General features: G+C 53.8%; 1 protein-coding gene across 4 annotated transcripts; it reads left to right on the top strand.

The window, feature by feature from the left end:
• The first annotated feature begins 2,283 nt into the window (after positions 1–2,283).
• Positions 2,284–14,349, top strand: ECH1 (enoyl-CoA hydratase 1). Of its 4 annotated transcripts, none has more exons than XM_073321474.1 (10): positions 2,284–2,395; positions 5,706–5,883; positions 7,346–7,434; positions 7,931–8,055; positions 9,312–9,360; positions 10,100–10,164; positions 12,146–12,216; positions 12,913–12,984; positions 13,517–13,667; positions 14,080–14,349. In XM_073321474.1, exons 1-10 carry the CDS (start codon positions 2,344–2,346, stop codon positions 14,182–14,184), a joined length of 957 nt encoding a protein of 318 aa, XP_073177575.1. In that variant the 5' UTR covers positions 2,284–2,343; the 3' UTR covers positions 14,185–14,349. The 4 variants fall into 4 exon arrangements, with proteins under 4 accessions (XP_073177575.1, XP_073177577.1, XP_073177578.1 ...); XM_073321477.1 differs by lacking the exon at positions 2,284–2,395 and adding an exon at positions 2,417–2,519; XM_073321478.1 differs by lacking the exon at positions 2,284–2,395 and adding an exon at positions 2,617–5,512.
• The last annotated feature ends 701 nt before the right edge of the window (positions 14,350–15,050 follow it).

Below are 15,050 nucleotides of genomic sequence, written 5' to 3'. Positions count from 1 at the left end.
TATGCATGGTGCTTTAGGTGGAAACCTTGCCTTTTAATTTGTATAACATCTAAAAGCACAATGCATACTAATGGTAAGACAATGTCCCTTTCTGAGCCTGTATGATAGAGTAACACAGACTATATAAACCGCAGCCACATGCTTGCCAATTAAAAGAAAACTGGAATCTGTCTTCTAAAAGAATTCCTGAGACAGATTTAGAGTGCATAATGAATGCTTTGAAATGTAATTCATTGAGGAGGTTGGGATGATTGTTTTTCGGGATGTTACAAACAACTTAAACAGATCTGGTGTTAAACAGAGCCCGCACCCCCAGCCAGAGCCCTCACACCCCTGCACCCCAACCCGCTGCCCCAGCCCTGAGCCCCCTTCCACACTCCAAACCCCTCTGCCCCACGCCGACTACATGAATTTTATGTGCACCAATGTGGAGGTGATGTGTCACACACCACCTCCATGTTGGTGCACATAACACAATTCTATCCCGCAGATGGGTGGGAAAAATTAGAGGGAATGGTGGTTGTGTCCCTGAACATCTTGGCTAACAGCCATTGACAGACCTATCCTCTATTAACTTCTCTGATCTTTTTATTTTAACCCATTTATCCTTTTGGCCCTTCACAGCATCCCCTGGCAACAGGTTCTACAGATTGACTGTGTGTTGTGTGGGGAAAACACTTCCTTCTCTTATTTTTATTAGATGAGTCCTGGTTCTTGGAATATGTGACAGGATAAATAATTCATTTTTGTGATACCATTCATGGTTTTATAGACTCCTGCCGTATCCCCCCTCAGTCCCGGCCTTTTTAATCTCTCCTCACATGGAAGCTGATTCATCCCCCTTAATCATAGACTATCAGGGTTGGAAGGGACCTCAGGAGGTCATCTAGTCCAACTCCGATCCCCAATTTTTGCCCCAGATCCCTAAATGGCCCCCTCAAGGATTGAACTCGCAACCCTGGGTTTAGCAGGCCAATGCTCAAACCACTGAGCTACCCCTCTCCCTAAATCATTTTTTGTTACTCTTCTCTGTACTTTTTTCCAATTCTATCATCTTTTCTTTTCTTTTGAGATGGGGTGACCAGAACTGCATGCAATATTCAAGGTGTGTGATTTATACCGTAGTAATAGATTTTTGTCTTTTCTCTCTTTCCTAATTGTTCATAACACTGTGAGCTTTTTTGACGGATGCCTGCATGTTGAGCAGATGTTTGCAGAGAACTATCCACAATGATTCCAAGACCTTTCTTGAGTGGGAACAGCTAGTTTAGATCCCATCATTGTGTATATGTGGTTGGGATTATGTTTTCCAATGTGCATTATTGCCATTTTAGAACAGAACCATGAATCGAGATGCTTTATCAGGCACTGTAAAAGCTTTGCCAATGCAAGAAAATTCTGCCTCATTAAATGCTTTTTAACAAGAGTTGCACCTTTAACTTTAAATGTCTGCTGGGGATGTTTAATTTAAGACCATTAGGAACAGGTTTAAATTAAACTGCCCCAACGGTCCGGGCACAATAACACCTGTCTAATATTGTGCCCTTTAATTAAACAAGCTGTCCCCTTGTGTGTTTAGGGGAAGCTAGACTGTGGGTTGGGGAAGGCCTCTTTGTGTCCTCAGCGACTGACGGCAGCAGTGCTGAGTAAATCCTTACTTCCCACAGCTCAACAACTGCAGCCGGGAGTCACCAGAACCCAGGGCCCGCCTTGGTCTGTACGGTGCCACCCAAAATAAACCTAAAAGCCCCCCGGAAAGGGGCGGGGAGGGGGACAGAGGCACCGTCCCCGCTGCCCAGATGAGTGGGGAGGTTTATGGGGGGCTGACAAAGGCTGGGTTCTTTTGGGCTGAGTGGGATGCGGCACCGGGGGCGGGGGGGGGTGCAGCAGGAGTGGGATGGGCTGGGGCAGGGGCATCAACCTGGAGCAGTGGCTGGGCCCTGTCTGGGGTGGGGGGCAATGGGAGAGATGAGGCCTAGGCCTCCCATGCTGCAGGGGCTGTATGGCACCTCCACTCCCCTGGGGAGCCTCCCGCAGCTTCCCCCATGGGCCTCTGTAGCAGTTGTTGGGTGCCACTTCCGCCTCTGTAGGTGTCATGGCGGACTGGCGCCCTTCCGCCTCTGTAGGTGTCATGGCGGACGGGGCACTTCCGCCTCGCTGGGTGTCATGGCGGAAGGAGTGGGGGGGGGCTGAGAACGGGCCGCCATCTTTCCTGCGGTGTGCCATTAGTTAAAATGGCGGCGGGGGCGGGGCTTCGCGTCCAGTGACGCAGGGCGGGGGCGGGGCTCGGCTGCTGCGCTGCCCCTGACGCGGCTGGTAGCGGCCGGAGCGCGGGAGCCTTCGATGGCGGCGGCGGCGGTTGCTGGCTCCGTCCTGAGGGGGCTGCTGAGGAGACGTGAGGGACCGGGACGCTCTGACCCCTCCCTGACCTCTGACCCCCCCTCGCACCCTGACCTCTGACCCCCCCTCGGCGTGTCAGTCATGGGGGGCGAATCCCCCTCAGGTCCAGCCCCCCCCAGGTTAGGAGCCCCCCCCACTTCTCAGCCTGGGGGGGGCCAGGGTCGCCCCCTCCTGGGCATGGCATGGGGCCTGCCCCCCCTCCCCGGGCATCTTGTTCTCTCCTGCTGCCCCCCCCCCCGATTTCATGTAGCCCCCCCAGCTGCCGGTCCCCGGGGGCTCGAGGCGCCCTAGGGATGTATGTGCCCCCCCCCCGGTGAACAGGTAGGTGCGTCTGACCGAGGCAGTGGGGAGCCGGTGGGGTGGAGCCCAGGCCTGGGCGACCCCGCTCCCTGCCTCGGTTTCCCCGCCTGTAAAGCGGGCACAAGGCCCTCGGCCTGCGGACGCGGCGAGCTGCAGCTGTAAGCGGCCCGGGCGGACTCGCTTCGAAATAAGTCGGCGGGTGTCTGCGTGGATCAGCTGGCGGGTCTGGGCCCTCGAGAGGAAGGACGAACCGGTGGTTAAGGTGCTGGGCCGGGCCTTGAGAGATCTCGGCTCAGTGTCTCCCCTCCCACCCCGCTCCGGTCCCCCTGTGTGATCTGGGGCAAGTCCCTTATTCGCACCGTTTCTCGGGCCTGGCCTGACGCTAAAAACTTAGGTTGACCCCCCCCCCCAGCTGTGTTGCGCAGCGGTGTGAAAAATCCCCGCTCCCCAAGCCATGCAGCTACACCGTCCTAACCCCCGCACCTCCCCATATGTAGATAATTCGTCAGCTGACCTAGCTGCCACCTCTCGGGAAAGTGGGTTGCCTACGGGAGAACGTCTGCCGTTGGTCGTGTCTACGCCGAAGCGCGCTGCGGCTGTGCCTCAAAGCGTTTCGAGAGTCGACAAGCCCTCGGTGTTCCCAGTTGTACAATGGGAATACTAGCCCAGCCCTCGCTCACTGCAGGATTGGGCAGTGCTCAGATTTAATAATTTTATTAAGATGATGTTGAAGTAAAAAGAAAACGGTACAGAGTTTAAGCATAGAAGTTTCTGGTTATCAGGGAATAAGGTGCAGGTTATCAAAGGGTGCGAAATTCGGTTTAGGAACGGGTGGCGTAAGGAATACATAATCTGCAATCTCCCCGATTGGGGGTAAAAGTTTAGCGGGTCAAAGTACAGATGTTGAGATATGGGGGTATGTTGTCCATATAATGGCTGCGTTCAGATGCGGAGTATAATGAGTGGATACGATGATGAGGATGGGTTTACCCTCATTTGGTGGGATTTAATGTTCAGTGAGTTTATGGTTCCAGTTCATATGGTCCAATGGAAAAAGTCTCTCAGTCCCTTTCCCATAGTTGCTGCACGATGTCGTACCGGCTCACACCTCCTGGTACTGTTGGTGGCCGGTGATATGTTCGATGTAGATGTCCCTGGACCATCGGATGGTGTCCAAGACCATGATGCGAAGGGAGGGCATGGTGGTGGCATAGAATTACTGAAGATGGCTAGATCGGGACCTGCTCCAATTCCCAGGGCTTCTGCTGGGTGCACGTGTGTGGGAATCTTTCTGGAGAAAACATTTTCCAAACAGAGGCAAAGCAGGGTGCCCTGAGCATCCAGGCTCGGCCCTGGTGAAAGACTTGGGCAAGGAGTTACCTGTTGCCCAATTGCTTCTGAGTGCAAACAGATCTGAATATCTCTCTCCCCCGCCCCTCCAATGTGAACATGCTATTTATAAGCCAGACTCCGAAAGCCTGGTCAAAGGACACTAGGGGAAAGGTTGTGTCTCAGATAGCACCGCACTGATGTGCAGCATTGAGTATTGTCCCAGGAATGCACGGGGTGTTCAGGGGTTTTTATGTCCCCCTTCTCTTACCTCTTCTGTCCAAACATCCTAAAGCCCTTTGTGGACACAAGTGAATTCAGCTTCACAGCCCTGTGAAGTAGCTCAGTGTCCTTGCTCTATAGTTGGGGAAACTGAGGTGCAGAGTGGGGAAGGGACTTGCCTGAGGTCACAGCACAGGTCGGTGATAGAACTGGCCCCGATAGGGATGGTTAGAGTGGAGGGCAAGGAGTCAAGCCTCCTGGGTTCTATCCCAGCTCTGGCAGGGGCGTGGTGTCTAGTAGTTAGAGCAGGAAGGGTGGGAATCAAGACTCCTGGGTTCTGTCCCTGGCTGTGGGAGGACAATGGTGTCCAGTAGTTAGAACAAGGGGGCTGAGAGTGGAGACTCAGGTTCAGTTCTTAGCTCTGAGAGGGAGTGTGTTTTAGTGGTTAGAATCAAGGGGGGTGTGGGGCTAGGACTCCTGGGTTCTCTTTAGTCTCTAAGGTGCCACAAGTACTCCTTTTCTTTTTGCGGATACAGACTAACACGGCTGCTACTCTGAACCCTTTCCAGATGTTGCAAGTCACTTCCCCACTTTATGCCTCAGTTTGCCCAATTTGCCAAATGCAGCTAAAATTGCTCCCCTGCATGTGGGTGGTGAGGTTTAAGGCACTGCAGATGAACAAGGGAGCAGTCTGCTCATTCACATACAAATAAAGCTGCCCAAGCTCTGCAGGTTTGAGATCCCCTAGGAAGGACTGAGAAAAGTCTGGGTGTTTTTTTCTGTGATAAAATTGGGGGAGAGGGACCACTGCGTAAATAGAATTGCATAATAAATTCTGCACCTAGAGGAAGATTTCAACAAGCACCACCTGGAAAAATGAAACCCACCCTCCTCCTTTTCTCAAACTACACCAGCTTCCTTGTGTGCTCTGTGTTGCTCAATCTCCGTGTAGCCCCCTGGTTAATTATTCTTCCAAACCCTCGCCTCTGCCAAGATGCATTGAGCATTAGAGGCAGCACTGAACTTTAATCTTTGTGTGGCAAGGAAAACAGAGGCTGTGTCACTGTAACTTGGGTCCCACCGTTTGGGCTGTGAAATTCTGACTCAGGCACTGACTTTCAAAAGGGCCAAGCCCAGAGCAGCTCCCACAGCAGTCGGTGCTGAATGTACCCTTAGGCCCCTTTGTGCTGTGCAATATGCAGACAGTCTCTGTGTCGGAGCTTACAGATGAAATAGACAAGGAGTAGGAAGGGAAACTGAGGTAGGGGGAAAGGGATGTGCTTGAGGTCTGTGGCAGAGCCAAGAACAGAACCCTGTGCCCTATTCATTGGGCTGTACTGCTCCTCTTACGTTTACCAGTCTCTGCCCCATTTAATAGTGCAGCCCAGTACCCCCCGGGAATTCTCCTTTCCTGGGATCCCTGATGTTAATGGGCCGTGTTTCTCTTTTCCCAGAGCTGTCCGCTCAGTGTCAGCCACTGCTTAGCTTCAGAGCCATGTCGTCAGCCCCAGAGCAGCCCCATGCATCTCACAGCTATGAGACTCTGAAGGTGTCCAGGGTGCGGGAGAAAGTGTTCCATGTGGAGCTGAACCGGCCGGACAAACGGAACGCCATGAATGCAGTGTTCTGGAGGTAAGCCTAGGAACGCTGGGCTGGAGGATCCGTTGAGAGGTCCTCTAGCGCTCCCCCCCCCCCCGCTGTGGCTAGATTGTATCCCTAGACAACAAGAAACAAGCAAGGGAAGGGAAGCAGCCAGTTACTGGCTGTTCTTGTGGTGTCGATGGCACACGTTGCTCTGCCAGGTGGTGGGTGAACTGGGTCAAATCTCAAACAGATTTCTGCCCCAGTGAGCCCAGAGCCGAATGTGACAGCATTAGGGCGGGGCAGCATTGGAGAGCAGTGATTCTCAACCATTCTGGGATTAGGATCCATTTGTAAACCTTGATGGCCTGTCATAACCTGGTAAATAGCCGTAGTGCTAAAAAAACCCCACATCTGGCTTACTACATATTTCTTACCCTTGCTGTAGAACGTACACACCAATGTGGTACGTTCTAAGTACACCATGCATACCTCAGCAGTGGCTCTTGTCTCAAAGGGCTGGCTCGGCTGTGCTCTCTGTGTGGCAACCTGTGGTACGGGGACGCAGCGCCACTCAGGTTTGGCCCAACCACCCCTTTGTCATGATGGAGGGGTGGACGGGCCAAACTTGCAACAGTGTGCACCATGTAACAGTGCTCAGAGTGGGGAGCCGTGCCCAGCCAGCCCCACGGGACTGGAACTGCCATTGTGGGAACTCTGCAACCCTCCCACCCCACCCTGGGGGCAGGACACCCTCCCTCCCCCCACAGGCCTCCCGCCTGGCCATCTGACACATTCTAACCACCCAAGTTGCAACCCATGGGTTGAGAAACCCTGGAAAGAGGGGATGTGTCATGGGAGGAAGCTGTATTGGGAGAAGCCACAGCTGATTTCCTGAAATGGCTGGGAGCAGTCTTGGTGAACTGGAGAGGTCTGGTGAAAGGAGGGTTTGTGGTTAGAGGCTGGGGCCAGAAGACCTGGGTTCGATTCCTGGCTCTGCCGCGAATTCCTTTTCCGCACAGCTGGCCTATAAAGCCCTCTGCTAAAGCAGCATGTTTCCTGGTGAGGTGCTGCCGATAGGATGTTCTTAGCTGGGGTCACTGATGCTTTACCATCCTCACCCTGAGCCAGGATGTTTCCATGTTCTCCCCCTGTTTTAACCTGTCTCTGATCCCACAGCACCCAAGAGATCAAGAACAAAGGTGGCTTTGATTCTCTTGCGCTCGTGCTGTGCCATCCTCTAAGCCAACTGTCTGCCCCGTAAGAGCCTTGTCCCCAGCTGACATCCAACAACTTGTTGGAGCTGGTTTTGTCTCAGCCTGGTGCCCGGTGGGACTGATGTCTGGATCAGCCAATGGGTCTGAGTCTGAACTCCCTTCTCGCCCCTAGGAGCTGGGGGGGGTGTGCCTTCAAGAATTAAGGGTGAGGGTTTTTGTAATTTTTTTGGGTTGGCTGAAGTACCTGTCCCTCTAGTGAGAGCCTGGCTGATCTCCCGTTGCTCTGATCCCTGCAGGGAGATGGTGGAGTGTTTTAACAAGATCGCCCAGGACTCAGACTGCCATGCGGTGGTGGTGTCGGGTGCCGGGAAGCTATTCACTGCCGGTAAGGAAACCCGAATGTGCTGGACACAGGTGGAGCCTCGGACGAGTGGCTTATGTGTTGTGGAGATGGGGTGGGTTTCCTGCCAGCCAGAGGCCAGCTCCCGGCTTGCGATAGTGACCAGTCACTATGCAAGAGGTTCTTTCAGCGGACATTGTTGGGCTTAGGAGCTGCACTGGGCCAGTCCCAGCATCGCCTCCCCCTAGCAGGACTACTCTGGTCTGAGCCAGGAATCACCTCCTGCTGGGTCGGGCCAGTAGAAGCCATCCTGGGCCAGTCTCTGTGCATCTCCCCTGGGTGGGGCAGGTAGGAGCAACATCAGTTTCGGGCATGACCCCGGGGGCCCTGACCTCACCACTAACAGTCAGTGTCTTAGCAGCTGAGTGTCCAGATCCCTAGATTTGGGCATGCAGGAGTACGGGGAGGTTGATCGTTACTCTTGTGATTGAAGTAGGGGTGTGTGTGATTTTTCCCTCCTACCCCCAACTCCCTGCCATAGGCATCGACCTCATGGAGATGGGCAGCATGTTCATGATGGTGGAAGGGGATGACACAGCTCGCAAGGCGTGGAACACACGCAAGAAGATCAGGGAGTATCAGGAGAGTTTCACTGTGCTGGAGAGGGTGAGGAAGCTCGGCAGGGACACAAGCACCTGTCCTGCCAGGAAGCTGTTCTTGCCTGGTGTGGACTAGGAGGGAAATGTTTGCTTATGCTAATCAAGTGTGTAGGAAATGCAAGTAGAAAGCAGGCCTTAAAGCCTAAACTTCAGGCTTCAGACTAGCTAAAGTTAAGTGTGTTAGGAGGAGTAAATAAAAAGTATAAAAGTATAATAAACTCCAGCCACAACCTTGGGTCATGGTCATCAATATGTTTTCGTTTTAACAAGTGGTATAAGGGGAATTTGTACATGGTTTGCAGAATTTGCATTGATGCAAATGATGATTAAAATAACATTAACAACAGCCAATAACATCTCTGAGTACAAAAATTAAATATAATAGCAAAAAAGGTAAATTTAATATTAATCAGTTTAGAATTCATTATAAATAGGGTAGCTTCCCATTTATAGAAAGCTTCATGCACAGCTGAAGAAAAAACCCTTTATCCATTTCTTCATCAAAAAAATGAATTGCCCCTTAATGTTATTTCATCTTAAAATGCAAGTATGAATATAGAATTATTATGCTGTAAAGTCTTTTGTGCATGCTTCCTTTAACATGATCATATAATATATTCTTAAATTTCATCACTCGTCGCTTACAGTGTTGTTGTAGCCATGTTGGTCCCAAGATATTTGTGCGACAAGTTGTGGCAATGCTACTGTAATACTCCTAATAGTAATACAAATATACAGCGCCTGGCACAATGGGAGCTGGGCCACGACTGGGCACCTGGGTGCTACCGTAATATACCTAACAGCAATAAAAATGTACAGTGCCTAGCACCATGCGAGCCTGGTTCATGACTAGAGCTCATGGCCCTACGATAACACAAATAACAGTAACATGTCCAGGATCACCAAGAACTGCATCCCAGCATCTTCCTGGCTCTACCTCCCTGGCCCCTGGCTAGCACTGTAGCTCCCTGCACGAACCCTCCTTGGGGGAGTGTTTTCTGCCCTTGTGTGTGGTGTACACCTGCCCTTCTCCCATTGTATCAGGGCTTCCCTGCAACCCCCAGCTTCTCGTGGCCCCACTGTCAGCCCTGAAATCAGGATGTGAGCAAGAACCTGGCCCATCTGGACAGAGCAGGGCTTAGAAGGGACTGGAGCCCCGATGAGCCAGGGTCCCTGCTACCCTTAGTAGTGGGTTTCTGAGCTGGGCAGGGGCTGATTTGCTTTGGCTCCTCAGTGATGAACGTCCTCTTGGCTTTCTTCCAGTGTCCGAAGCCTGTGATTGCCGCTGTCCATGGAGCCTGCATTGGGGGAGGTGAGGCCCATTGGATTGGGAATGGGACAGGGCTATGTTAGCTCAGGGCTCCTCATGGGCGTGAGATGGGCTGGAATCAGCAATAGGCTGCAGAGCCTTTCACCTCTTAGATCCCTGTTTCCAAACTGGCACAGACCATGAGGGACCGAAGGCGCTGGCTGTTCCGTAGCCTGAGTGCGATGAGGGTTCGACTCCCAGTAGAGTGGCGTCCAAACTGCCCTGAGAACTGACACTCATTGGGAGCCTCACAGCAAGACGAGGGATCGAATCGGGCCATGGAGAAAGCCAGCAGTTATATCAGTGAATCAGTAGGGGGCACCCTTCCCTCTGAAAAAGTGGCAGAGAGTCCTGTGGCACCTTATAGACTAGCAGACGTATTGGAGCAGCAGCTTTCGTGGGTGAACACCCACTTTGTTGGATGCATGCAGTGGGTGTTCACCCACGAAAGCTGCTGCTCCAGTACGTCTGTTAGTCTATAAGGCCACAGGACTCTCTGCCGCTTTTACAGATCCAGACTAATACAGCTACTCCCTGATACCCTTCCCTCTGAGTTAGTACTGAACCCTGTGCAGCACTAGGGGTGTCATGCACCTATCCGTATAGGGGATGCCCCAAGGGGAAGCCTTGTCTGAATCTCCCTGGAGACTCCTGGCACCAGAGAGAGGGAGAACAAGGACAGGAAAGTGGAGGTGTGGGAATGTTACGGCAAGACCAGAATGACTGTCTGTTCCCTTTGCAGGTGTAGACCTGATCTCTGCCTGTGATATCCGGTATTGCACCCAGGATGCATGGTTCCAAGTGAAGGTATGTCCAGGGCCCTCTGCCGCCCTTCCCTTGAGGGCAGAAATCTGATTGTTGCTGGCTTTTTAAGCAAGTTTTGGGGCATGCTGGTGACAGCAGTGTGCTTTTCTGGCTCTGTTACTTGTAACATGCCAGCAGCACTGCTCTGTGTTTTCCACACTGCGGAATATAAGGCATTTACACAGCTGTGCAATTATCCTCCAGAATCCGAGCTCATTTGATGCTTCCCAGGGGTATCCAGGGTTTTCAGGCACCTCGCTGCCAACTGCCTTTACCATGAGGCAGTCTGGTCTGTGGATCAGCGCCCTGAAACCACCAGCCTCTGGCCCTGCTCTCTCTGTACAGGTAGTGATAGGCACACGTTAACTTCTGAGCCCTCGGATCATCCCTCTGGAGTCCCCAGTCCCTGCAGCACAGAATGCTTGCAGAACTCTCAGATCCACTATTCCCAAAAGAAAAATACACTCCAGCTTGTAAAACTCAGTGCAATTACGTAGAGTGAGAATAAGTTTGTCAAACAGAGATTCAAGTGCTAGCAAGTCAGAAGATTGGAATACATCTACGGTTACATATAAAACAAAATTCTAAGACTTCTTAGAGCCTCTCTTTCACTAACAGGGCATCCCCCTGTCTCCTATAAGATAGCGTAACCCCAGTGTTTTCAACCAGTTTACTTCGTAGGTGAAAGATGCCAAATATACCAAAAACAGACCTGTGATGTTCACCTCAAAACAGGACATCTCCTCTCTTCCCCCGCTGTTTACCTCTTCTTGTTAATTTCCTTCTGTCATCTCTGCCAGCTCTTCACTGGCATTGGCATGCTAATAGACGCCTATTGTATGACACACAATGAGAGAAGAGTCTCCCATCCCCTGTCTGGAGACATTTGTCTCAAGGCACGCTATGTTTGAGTGACCAGTTTACAACTACAGCCCGAAAAAACAGAATTTTCAGCATATATATTTAACTCCTCACTATTTTCTGTACCTAAATCTTGCAATGATTACAATAAACAGTGTGACGCAGGTGGCATCAAGCGGTCCCTGAGTTACAGTTGCCTTTCATGGTTCTGCCAAACCCCTTCGGGATTTGAACTGATGCCTGAGTATGCTGAGAGCCTGAACCAGTAGCCCAGAGAACCCATTTATGTCAACTCTGTAGCTTAGTGATGATGCATTAGTTATGTTAGTGGCATACACACGCAGAAGTTAAATAAAAACACACAATACTCTCGCTGGAAGGTTGCTGCAAAACACTTTATTTCTTAGACTTTACAACCCTAACACACCAGCGCCCCAAAACAGAGCAAGACAAAGCAGGCTGCCCTCTGAGGCAGAGGGGCTCAGCTCACCCTAGTTTGCTCTCAGCTGGCTCTTCGCTGACTGAGTCTGATCTCACGTTTTCCTACAGTGCCCCCCTGGCCTGCCAGCAGGACCAGGAAAACCCTAGAACATTTAAAGTGACAGATCACAATTGTAACCCACTTTTCAGTCCATCTCAGGATTGTGGTAGCGGGTGCTGGACAGATATAGCGAGACAGTCGCTGCTTGGAAGAGTTTATGTTGTCAAAGGCAAAAAAGGGGGTGGCTGATAGAAGCAGAGTGATTGGCTGGCAAATGTGCCATTTCCCTCTGCAACAATTACTACAGCTGCCTTCTTTACCCCAGCTCCACGTGGCTCCCTCTGGTGGTGGCTGGGCCACATACGTCGCCTTCTGCAGCCCTGGCCAGCAGACCTGGGTTTTTTAGCTGAGGCAGAAGAGTTTTGTGGTTTAAGACCTGGGTTCCGTCCCTGCTGCCGTTGTGTAGCCGGGCCATTTCCCTGCAGATCATAGTAACAGAATCACACACACCCTGCACCCCCCCCCACCCCCGCCCCGGCACAGCTCCCTTGTGTTGTGTGGCCCAGTGAGCTGATGCCCCTTCTGCTTCGCGTCCCTAGGCATGAGGGTGTCTGATCCCTGCCCTTCTCTCCCCCCTTGCAGGAGGTGGATATCGGGCTGGCGGCAGATGTGGGCACGCTGCAGCGCTTGCCCAAGATCATCGGGAACCAGAGGTATGTGCCTGCAGCCGGTTTCAAATGTGGGGATGGGTCAGAGCCCGGATTCTCCCCAACCCCATTAAAAGGGGCAGTCAGTTGATGGAGAGCTGGCAGATCCGTGGGTAGGCTAACAGCCCTGGGGGTTATGTTGTGTGCCACAGAATCTGAGCACCAGTGCCTGGAAAAATGCCCCTTTCACGCTCCTCCGGGCCCACGCTCCATCGTGGGGAGTCGTTTCCACCTTTGACCCCATCTTTGCCTTGCAATTCGAGCATCGCTGGCTTTGCCTGGCCAGGCTCCTTTCATTGAATTGGCCACGTTCTAGGCTGGCTCATGCGTCACCCTGTGGCCTTTGCCCACGGGACCTTGCTGGGGAGGGGAGTGGGAACAGCCCAAGGCAGAAATGGCACCTCGTGGCGTTTAGAGAGACTGCAGGGAGCTCTGGCCCAGCTGAAGAGCAAGAGGATTTAGGATCCATTCTCCCGCACCTAGTGGTCCCTACTGGCCGCCCAGTGCCCCTGGAAGCTGGCTGGGTGTCAGGGAGTAGCTGTGTTTCCAGCAGGGCAGGGCTGCAGGCTTGCTGTGCTGGCAGTGGGAGAGCGGAGACATGGGGAAGGGATCTGTACAGCATAACTGGCAAGGTGCAGCCTCTCCCAGGGAGGGAGGTGTGTGTGTCACACCCACACCTGCCCCTGTGCTCTCCCTCCCCAGCCTGGTGAATGAACTGGCCTTCACCGCCCGCAAGATGATGGCTCCAGAAGCTGAGAGCAGCGGCCTGGTCAGGTAGCTGCCCCCATGAGCATGTTACCCAGGGGAGCGAATGCCCCCGCTCCCCGCCTCCCAGAGGAGAAGCAGCCTGTTCCTCCAGCACACAGGTGGCTAAAGGGAGGCACAGAGAGGGGTTGGGGGCTTCTCCTAAGTCTGGCAGTTTTGGGAGGAGACCCAGGAGTCCTGGCTCCCTGCTGCCCAACTACTAGATCCCACTCCCCTCCCCTCCCAGAGCAGGGGATAGAACCAAGTCATCCTACGTGTGACTCCACCTTCTCCCAATTCCTGAGCGCGTGAGGAGTGGGGTCGTGCTCCCGAGAGCAGACAGGCCCACGAGGCTGAGGGCTTCCTTTCCCCCCTGCATGGGTCTATGGGGTAGAGCCACTGGGGGAGGGGTCTGCCCCCTGTCGTGATGTGCACTGCGATTGGCTGGAGACCCTGCTGCTGCGAACTGGTTCTGTCCCATCCGCAAGGTGGGCGGGGGTGTCCCTGCTCCGGGGGTCGGAGCACCCGCCTTAGCGTCGCATGGCTCCTCCCCTCTCTCCAGCCGGGTTTTCCAGGACAAGCAGGCCATGCTGGAGGGCGCCTTTGAGCTGGCGGCCGACATCGCTGGCAAGAGCCCCGTGGCCGTGCAGGGCACCAAGGTCAACCTAGTGTACTCCAGGGACCACTCCGTGTCTGAGGGCCTGCGGTACATGGTGAGCACCCAAGCTGCTGCCCCCTAGCCCTGACCCTCAGCTCTGCGGATGCCCCTCATTCCCAACCCCAGCCCCTGGGCTCCCCACGCACAGCCGTGCCAGTGCCCCTCAGGCCAGATCTCCAGCCTCCTGGGCTCCCCACCTACAGCTCTGCCGGTGTTAACCCTGACCTGCACCCCCAGGCTCCTTATCCACAGCTCTGCCAGTGTCCCTCATTCCCAACCCGCAGCCCACAGGCTCCCCACACCAAGCTCTGCCGGTCCCCCTCAACCCCAACCCGCAGCCCCTGAGATGCAGTTGTGCCCTGGAAATCTGCCTGCGGCCTCCTGTGGCTAGAGGGGAAAGGCCCATTGCATTTCCCTCCCCTCAGTGGCTCTCCTGCCCCCCCTCTACCTGCTGTGCCTCCCCCCAGGCCACCTGGAACATGAGCATGCTGCAGACTGAGGACCTCATGAAATCTGCTCAGGCTGCCATGGAGAAGAAGAGCACCAAGGACATCGTGTACTCCAAGATGTAGCTGCGGCTCAATCGGACTGTTAGCCCACAGTGCCTTTAGGGTGACCCCCCTTTCTGGGTCAGGCCGCGGGGTCTGCGCTGGCCCCTAAAGCTTGTTTCATAGCAGAAAAAGCCATCAATGAGATGAACCCAGAGCTGAGTTATTAATAAACTGAAATCAAGCAAACCTGCCCTCTGGGGCTCACTGCCGAGGGGTCCAGGGTTTGAACTAGGCAGCATGGGAGAAAGGGAGCCCAAGGTGGCGGCTGGAAAGTGGCAAGGGGCAGAGGCTAAGGCAGGGAATAGCCACCTCAGGTGGTGGAGGGGGAAGGTGGGACCTCAGGTCTACGCTAGGCAGAGGCTGAAGTGGGGTGTGAGCGATGCTGCCCCTAGGAGGGGGTATAGATGGCGGGCACCAGCCCCAGGGGAGCAGTAGGGCTTACCCTGCCCTGCCCTTGGCCATACAACAGGTGCTCTCTGCCCCCTTGCTGCTGGCTCAGGCACCAGAGCTAAAGCGGGGGGCTGGTGGGAGGGGAGCCCTCGAGGGGAATGGGGGTTTGATGCGTCCCAGAGTACAGAGGCAACTCGCTTCCACCTGCCCTTAGCATGAGGGAGCCTTGTGGGTCCTTGCCAGGGTCAGTTCCCTGCCTCCATGGGCCACACAAGCGCTTCCCTCGCCCCACCCCGGCCAGGGATGGGCACTTCGCAAACTCTCAGCGTCTCCTTGGAGTGTCCAGCCCCGGGCTGCTCACAGACCTACCATCCCCACTGTTCCCACGGGAACAGGTGCCAGCCCTTGCTCCTTACACCATCGAAAGCCGCACTCCTGAACACAGTGAAAACAAGGCCACGTTTATTTAACAAACGGCTTCAGTGGCCAGTAAGCCG

Source organism: Lepidochelys kempii, chromosome 23 (genome assembly GCF_965140265.1).
Source record: "Lepidochelys kempii isolate rLepKem1 chromosome 23, rLepKem1.hap2, whole genome shotgun sequence".
Lineage (NCBI taxonomy): Eukaryota > Metazoa > Chordata > Testudines > Cheloniidae > Lepidochelys > Lepidochelys kempii.
Note: the sequence above shows the minus strand (reverse complement) of the source record. Positions and strands in the feature narration are given on the sequence as shown.